Raw genomic sequence first — 7,750 nt, forward strand, 5'->3', positions numbered from 1 at the left:
AGTCACCTGCCCAGAAAATGTAACATGGTCTGACAAAACGGACCTGGAGAAATTCCTCACAGAGCATATCTTTCTTGTCAAATTGATGTGAGACTGAGACTGTTTGTGGAGGTCCAAATCAGATGAATTCCTGAAAGGTGGTGTTTTTAGCATGAAGTCACTGGCCTTGTGTTCTCGCTTGGCCTGGACGCTAACATACCGGGGGACAATGGGATCAGGAGCAGATCCATCTCCTCTAATACTTTCTTTAAACAGGGGTGCAAGCGTGTGCCCCTGTTCCGTCGGCAGACCCAGAGTTTATCCCGTTAGTCACCCTGGATGAGTGAAAGGGTAAACTCGATCTCCCCATCCCAGCTGGAAGCAGCCTTACACACATGCAGATCCACACACCCAGCTGGGGTGGGACAGCTGATAGGAAAAGGTTTAGCTAGTGGGTACTGTTTGGGGTAGGTCAGGCAGAATAGGATCTGCTAAATCTGTTTTTGTTTCTATTCGTTTACATTTGTTTGTTGGTGAGGGGTGCAGGAGACCGCATTTGGTTTTTGTTTGGGTAAGACAGTAAGCAATTGTGTCATATACATACATGCTTTAGTGGTGGGGTGTCAGCATTGTGCCGGCTCTAGGGGCGTGTAAATGCCCATTTTCAGCCCCGTTGGGCATAGTTTGAGCATGCCCTCAGAAGTGCATAGGATTCTCATACCCTACACATGTTTTCATTGCTTGACTAACTGCTTGGTGTTGGACTATTCTTGATCATCTTGGACAAGTTCTGGCAAATATGTTTGTAAAACATTACAACCTGAACGTCTTTTTGAGGTCACCTGATTTATTAGAATCTTCATTCTTTGAGAATAAAATAATCCCAATTGTACAAATAATCATGAGCAAAAATGTCAAGAGTCCCAATATAGAATGGTATGTCACCTTTGCTTTATTACTACAAAATGTATGCACTCACTACTGTAAGCCTCTCTTGATAAGAGCGTCTGCTAAATTACTAAATTGTAAAATTACAACAAAATTACAACATCTATGTTTTGCACCTACATTTGTAGTGAGACAATACATTCATACTAATATTAAATTAGGATGAATTGTCCCATTGACAAAAATTTGACTCTTTTACAAATACAAGTTCTGATTGAAATGCTCCTGCGTATCAGGACTAAAATTGGACATGGTTTAGTTCGATGTGGGATGTGATGACAGACTGTTGGTAGCTTGTTGAATGCTGAGTGGCCACTGTGTGCTTCAGTTCTAGGGCGTGGCAGGGAAGGCGGAGCCGATGTACTTCTTCCCATTCCCATAGGAGGATTTATCCCAGGTGTAGGTCTGGATCACCAGTGGCTTCCCTCCCAGGCTCAGTTTACACCTGCACACAGAAAACCAGATGAAAACATAACATAAAATGGCAACAAGCACACACTCACATAATGAGTGTAACATGTGACACACGTTCCAAAATGGATGGAAGTGCAGAACAGCAATGGCGATGTATTGTGTGTGCATCATCTTTGGTAGATCATGAAAAAGGAATGAACCAATGAACACACACACGAATGGAGTACTCACTGTTTCCCTGGACGGGTGATGTAGCAGAGACTGTACACGGCCAAGTCGAACTCAGGACTGCAGCCAATGATGGAAGAACCAACCTGCTTGAAGTAGCCATCCCACATAAACTGCATCCCCAGAACATCAGGGTAGGAAGTCCACTGAGAGAAAGAGAGAGAGAGAGAGGTCTCAGTCAAATCACAATTTTTGGAGACTTTGTGTTATGATTATGTTATGATTGCAGAGTCGTGTTGTGAATGTGATGGATTGTTTGGTGCTTACAGGTCCATCGAAGCTGTGGCTGTAGTAGTCAATCAGACCCTGTTTCTCCAACCGGTAGAACTGGAGCCAGTTGTGGAAGCCAGATATCTTCCCACCTTTTATCTCACCTAGAATAACACACATTCACTTTATAAACACACACACATATGCTTGCACACTAACAAAACTAGATACGCACCACACTTTTACACACACACAGAGACACACACACACACACACACACACACACACACACACATATCATACCTGCAAAAATGTGCTCAAAGCCGCTGGAGTCCATCTTGCCAGCGTAGCGGGAGTAGAGGCCAAACCACATCATCTTCAGGTCATGGAGGAACTCTTCCTCAGAGCTGTAGCGTCCTGGGGAAGAGAGAACAGCAAACTGACACATTACACATGGAGATAGTTCCAAACAACATTCCTTACTCCAGGAGTATGGAATGTTTTGGGGATTTTCAAGTCCCTTAGTCGAGCACCTGATTCACTTTTTTTGTTCAAGCTGGGCTGAAACCAGTTGGGTACACCTTCTTTACATGGAGATAGATGTTTGGACATCATCAGAGATAGTGAGCAATATTGAGATACAAATTTGAAGGGGTGGTATCATAGATATACTGTAACATGAACTGTAGGTGCAAGCTAGGAAGGTACTGTATGTGATGGCATATTAATGATAGATGGGCTCTTAGAGACTTGATGATGATATAAAGACTTGTTTATGTTTTCTCAGTAGGCCACAGAGTGGATGTCTACACTACCATACCCTTGGTAAAGAGGAAGGCGTAGAGCTCTCTGCCCAGCTCGGTGTTGGACATGGCCTCCTTGAGGAAGGTATCCTGCTCAGCCAGCTGCTGGGGGGTGAAGTCCTCTGTGGTGCCTGTATTTCTCTCGTAGTTGTCCAGCAGGGCCATGAAGGCAGCATACGATGGCTTGGAGAACAGAGACGCCTCGTCCAGGAACTTGAACAACCTAATGGAAAAAAACACCCTCACACCATCACACCTTCTCCTCCATGCTTCATAGTGGGAACCACACATGCAGAGATAAACCATTCACCGACTCTGCGTCTCACAAAGACACGGCGGTTGGAACAAAAAACGTCAAATTTGGACTCATCAGACCAAAGGACAGATTTCCACCGGTCTAGTCTCCATTGTTCATGTTTCTTGCCCAAGCAAGTCTCTTCTTATTATTGGTGTCCTTTAGTAGTGATTTATTTGCAGCAATTCGACCATGAAAACCTGATTCACACAGTTTCCTCTCAACAGTTGATGTTTAGATGTGTCTGTTACTTGAACTCTGTGAAGCATTTATTTGGGCTGCAATCTGAGGTGCAGTTAACTCTAATGAACGTATCCTCTGCAGCAGAGGTAACTCTAGTTCTTCCTTTCCTGTGTGGTGGTCATCATGAGAGCCAATTTCATCATAGCGATTGATGGTTTTTGCGACTGCACTTCAAGAAACTGACCTTTCAAAGACTGACCTTCATGTCTTAAATGAATGATAGACTGTCATTTCTCTTTGCTTATTTGAGCTGTTCTTGCCCTAATATGACTTGGTCTTTGACCAAATATGGCTATCTTCTGTATACCACCCCTACCTTATCACAACACAACTGTTTGGCTCAAACGCATTAAGAAGGAAAGAAATTCCACAAATTAACTTTTAACAAGGCACACCTGTTGTTTAAAATGCATTCCAGGTGACTTCCTCATGAAGCTGGTTGAGAGAATGCCAAGAGTGTGCAATGCAGTCATCAAGGCAAAGGGTGGCTACTTTGAAGAATCTCAAATATAAAATAGATTTGGTTACTACATGATTCCATATGTGTTATTTAATAATTTTGATGTCTTCACTGTTATTCTACAATGTAATAAAATAGTAAAAATAAAGAAAAACCCTTGAATGAGTAGGTGTGTCCAAACCTTTGACTGATACTGTATATCTATACTGTAGGTCAGAGAGAGAGGAAGAGATAGAGCAGGGGGCAGAGAGTATGGGGAGGTTGGACAGTGACAGGGAAAGAGGGATGAAGATAAAAGGAGGGAGAAAGAGAGAGAAAAATAATATAAGAGAGAGACAGAAGAAGAGAGGAATAATTGAACAAAGAGGTGGTTGGAAATAGAGAAGTAGAGAATGAAAGAGAAAAGAGAAACAAAATATAACCGTTTTTTCAGGCAAGTATCTCACGGGCGTGGGGACAGGTCGTTCTGGGAGCTGGTCTCGGAGTTGGGCACTCTGGCCTGGGAGTCAATGATCAGCTCTGACGCAGAGGGCTTGTTGGAGTCCAGAGCATACAGAGCCTCAGACATAGACTTGATCTCAGCATCAGTGATCTCACTGCCTCCATCTCCACCACCAGAGCCTAACAGACACGTGAAAGGAACACTTTATTTTAGGGACTGCCACCATTGAACCTATAGAACCTATAATAGCCTACCACCCATAGAACAAACAGTATCAGAGACATGGGGAACAGTTTACATTAACAATCATTGTACTGCTGTAACATAGAGAAGTAGTGGCATGGCTTTAATAATATATAGTTAATTTAGTGCTGTTGTGGCTCATAAACAATGTTATTTTGTACACTACTGTTCAAAGGTTTGGGGTCACTTAGAAATGTCCTTGTTTTTAAAAGAAAAGTAAAATATTTTAAAAAAAATGTTGCCCATTAATATAACATCAAACTGATCAGAAATACAGTGTAGACATTGTTAATGTTGTAAATGACTATTGTAGCTGGAAAAGACAAATTTTTAATGGATTATCTACATAGGCGTACTGAGGCCCATTATCAGCAACCATCACTCCTGTGTACCAATGGCACGTTGTTAGCTAATCCAAGTTTATCATTTTAAAAGGCTAATTGATCATTAGAAAACCGTTTTGCTTTTTGTTGCTGTTAACTTTTGATGTGGTTTTTGCTGTTATTTTTTCATGTAATATTTCTGCTTATATACTGGATGTCTTGTTAAAGAAGAAAAATCAATAAAAATATTGTTTAAAAAAAGAAAACACTTTTGCAATTATGTTTGCACAGCTGATAACTGTTGTTCTGATTAAAGAAGCAATAAAATTGGCCTTCTTTAGACTAGTTGGGTTTCTGGAGCATCAGCATTTGTGGGTTCAATTACAGGCTAAAAATGGCCAGAAACAAATAACATTCTTCTGAAACGTGTCAGTCTATTCTTGTTCTGAGAAATGAAGGCTATTCCATGTGACAAATTGCCAAAAAACTGAAGATCTCGTACAACGCTGTGTACAACTGCCTTCACAGAACAGCACAAACTGGCTCTAACAAGAATAGAACGAGGAGTGGGAGGCCCCGGTGCACAACTGAGCAAGAGGACAACTACATTAGAGTGTCTAGTTTGAGAAACAGATGCCTCACAAGTCCTCAACTGTATTAAATAGTACCCGCAAAACACCCGTCTCAACGTCAAAAGTGAAGAGGCAACTCGGGATATACTGGCCTTCTAGGCAGAGTTCCTCTGTCCGGTGTCTGTGTTATTTTTCCCATCTTAATCTTTTATTTTTATTGGCCAGTCTGAGATATGGCCTTTTCTTTGCAACTCTGCCTAGAAGGCCAGCATCCTGGAGTCGCCTCTTCACTGTTGACGTTGAGACTGGTGTTTTGCGGGAACAATTTAATGAAGCTGCCAGTTGAGGACTTGTGAGGCATCTGTTTCTCAAACTAGATACTCTAATGTACTTGTCCTCTTGCTCAGTTGTGCACCATGGCCTTCCACTCCTCTTTCTATTCTGGTTAGAGAGTTTGCGCTGTTGCAAAAGGGTTTTCTAATGATCAATTAGCTTTTAAAATTATAAACTTGGATTAGCTAACACAACATTCCATTGGAACACAATAGCAATTTACAACATGAACAATGTCTATACTGTATTTCTGATCAATTTGATGTTATTTAATGGTCAAAAAATGAGCTTTCTTTTAAAAACAAGGACATTTCAAAAAAAAAAGAAGTGAGCCAAAACCTTTGAACGGTAGTGTGCGTCAGGACAAATACCAAGGATATAATACTTTTGGCGTAACAGTTTGAGTGACAGTTAACTCACTTCCACAGAGGGAGGTGTAGTCGCTGCAGCAGTTGTTGTGGTCTCCACACTTGGTGTTGCAGTGGCACTTGTTCTGAGAGTTGTATTTCTCCCCACAGCGGCCATGGCAGGACAATCCTGGAGCGGGTGCTAAGTGGAGAAGTCATTATTATTATGTTTTAGCTTAAATTTACATTTTAACATGAATGTGTAAGCTAGGACTTCGAACTGCAGAGTACTGTATTTCACATAAGGAGCCTAAGGATTGTTGTGCTATGCATAAGGATTGTTGTGCTGTGCTTGATGAGCAACACCTTACATTGCACACCAACGACCTCTACTGGCCAAGCACACCAATGCATTCTCAAGCTGTAAAAAAGACTGAGGGCACCCTGATTCAAACACTGTTGGTGAGCTATCAGAAATGCCAATGACTGACTATTGTCTAATATTGAGCTACATGTAGTATGTTGATTTTTACTTAGTTCACAAAGGTTGTGTCGTGAAGACTCTTTCACATATGATACAGGAGTATCTGAATGGTGCACTGTGATTGACCTCGACCACTATGTGAATTTCACCAGGTGTTGTGGTTAATTTTCCGAGATGGAAAGAAGGGCAGCTCAAACAGATAACAGATGAATAACTAACTGTGCCTAGGTGTAGTCGACCGTGGGATATTTTTTCAGGGACATGGTTTGCATGCCTCCAGATCAGAATGACACAGGCATCTCTCACCATTACAGAGGGCTTCAAAGTCACTGCAGCAGTTGTCATACTGGGAGCACTTGGAGTTGCAGTGGCACTTGTTCTGAGAGTTGTACTTCTCGTCACAGCGGCCCTGGCAGGATGTGGATCCAGCTGGAGAAAAGGAACAAAAGTGAAAAGTTCACACCCTGCTTCTGTTGACATGTAAAGACTACGTGCTTCGTTTGGGCTATTTTGGTCAAGTTCATACACATTTTAACTAGGCTTTGAGCCAATTAACAAATCAATTAACAAATCAATAATTTCCTAATGGATGATAAACTATTCTAACTATCTGACTTACAAGGTGGAGCGCTTAGAATGCAGTTGGACACTACTTCTATGACACATAACTTTCAGCACAGCTTTGAAGGAGTTAACTAATAAAAAATAAACTGACAGAGAGGGTTGCTACTTTCATAGTCAGACCAACAGTCTCCATGGCACTCACAGGCTGTGTTAGGGTCTGCCCTACTCTCAATGATAACATTATATTCTAACAGGTATATTACATTTCATTGCAAGTGATACTAATGAAGTTAAAAAATAATAATTATCTAGTAGATTATCCTTTGCCCCATAACACCCTGAGGAGGGCTCATACTTACTGCTGTACCCCTGAAAGAACAGGGTCACAAGCAAAATGACAAGCAGAATGATCTTCATTATGGCCCAGCAAAGATCCAATAACCAGGTGCACTGTCCCAAAGATGTATTTCCTTATATAGCAAGTTAGCCGAGCCAAACAGAAGTTCTAGCATCCATGAAAGCTCCTCCCTATAGACAGTCTTCCAATCATGTTAAGTACAGTAATCTGGAGTTAGCATTGGCAGCTACTACATATTGAGGATACCATTTGTACTAGTTAGACCCAGTTTGAACATACTGTTCACAAATGTGTTTCCAATGTGTCCTCATTTGTAACCCATTTGTTATGAAAGCTTTTTGTAAAACATATGGCTATGACCTATTCAGTGTTTGATGTGGAAGGACGCTAGTGATGCATCCATACAAAAGGTTTGACATGGTGCAAATATGCTGAGGTGACATGGGAATGGGAGAACTGAGTTGTTTATAACGTTCCTAAATAAATATAGAGTGGACTTGTATT

General features: G+C 41.4%; 1 protein-coding gene across 1 annotated transcript; it reads right to left on the reverse strand.

The window, feature by feature from the left end:
- Positions 1-906: 906 nt before the first annotated feature.
- Positions 907-7,343, reverse strand: endou (endonuclease, polyU-specific). Its single transcript, XM_064968464.1, has 9 exons — positions 7,248-7,343; positions 6,631-6,753; positions 5,914-6,042; positions 4,027-4,201; positions 2,600-2,805; positions 2,083-2,196; positions 1,837-1,943; positions 1,573-1,715; positions 907-1,372 (listed from the first exon to the last, which is right to left on the reverse strand). Exons 1-9 carry the CDS (start codon positions 7,303-7,305, stop codon positions 1,258-1,260), a joined length of 1,170 nt encoding a protein of 389 aa, XP_064824536.1. The 5' UTR covers positions 7,306-7,343; the 3' UTR covers positions 907-1,257.
- Positions 7,344-7,750: the final 407 nt, after the last annotated feature.

The sequence above is a fragment of the Oncorhynchus masou genome, chromosome 6, assembly GCF_036934945.1.
Source record: "Oncorhynchus masou masou isolate Uvic2021 chromosome 6, UVic_Omas_1.1, whole genome shotgun sequence".
Taxonomy (NCBI): Eukaryota; Metazoa; Chordata; class Actinopteri; order Salmoniformes; family Salmonidae; genus Oncorhynchus; species Oncorhynchus masou.

What these genes read in the sequence shown, in the direction of transcription:
- endou (XM_064968464.1), bottom strand. Translation starts at nt 7,305, where the DNA reads ATGAAGATCATTCTGCTTGTCATTTTGCTTGTGACCCTGTTCTTTCAG. An exon ending in CTTTGAGCACATTTTTGCAG is followed by an intron (nt 1,944 to 2,082) that starts GTATGATATGTG and finishes GTGTTATTCTAG; the next exon opens with GTGAGATAAAAGGTGGGAAG. An exon ending in GCCACAGCTTCGATGGACCT is followed by an intron (nt 1,716 to 1,836) that starts GTAAGCACCAAA and finishes TCTTTCTCTCAG; the next exon opens with TGGACTTCCTACCCTGATGT.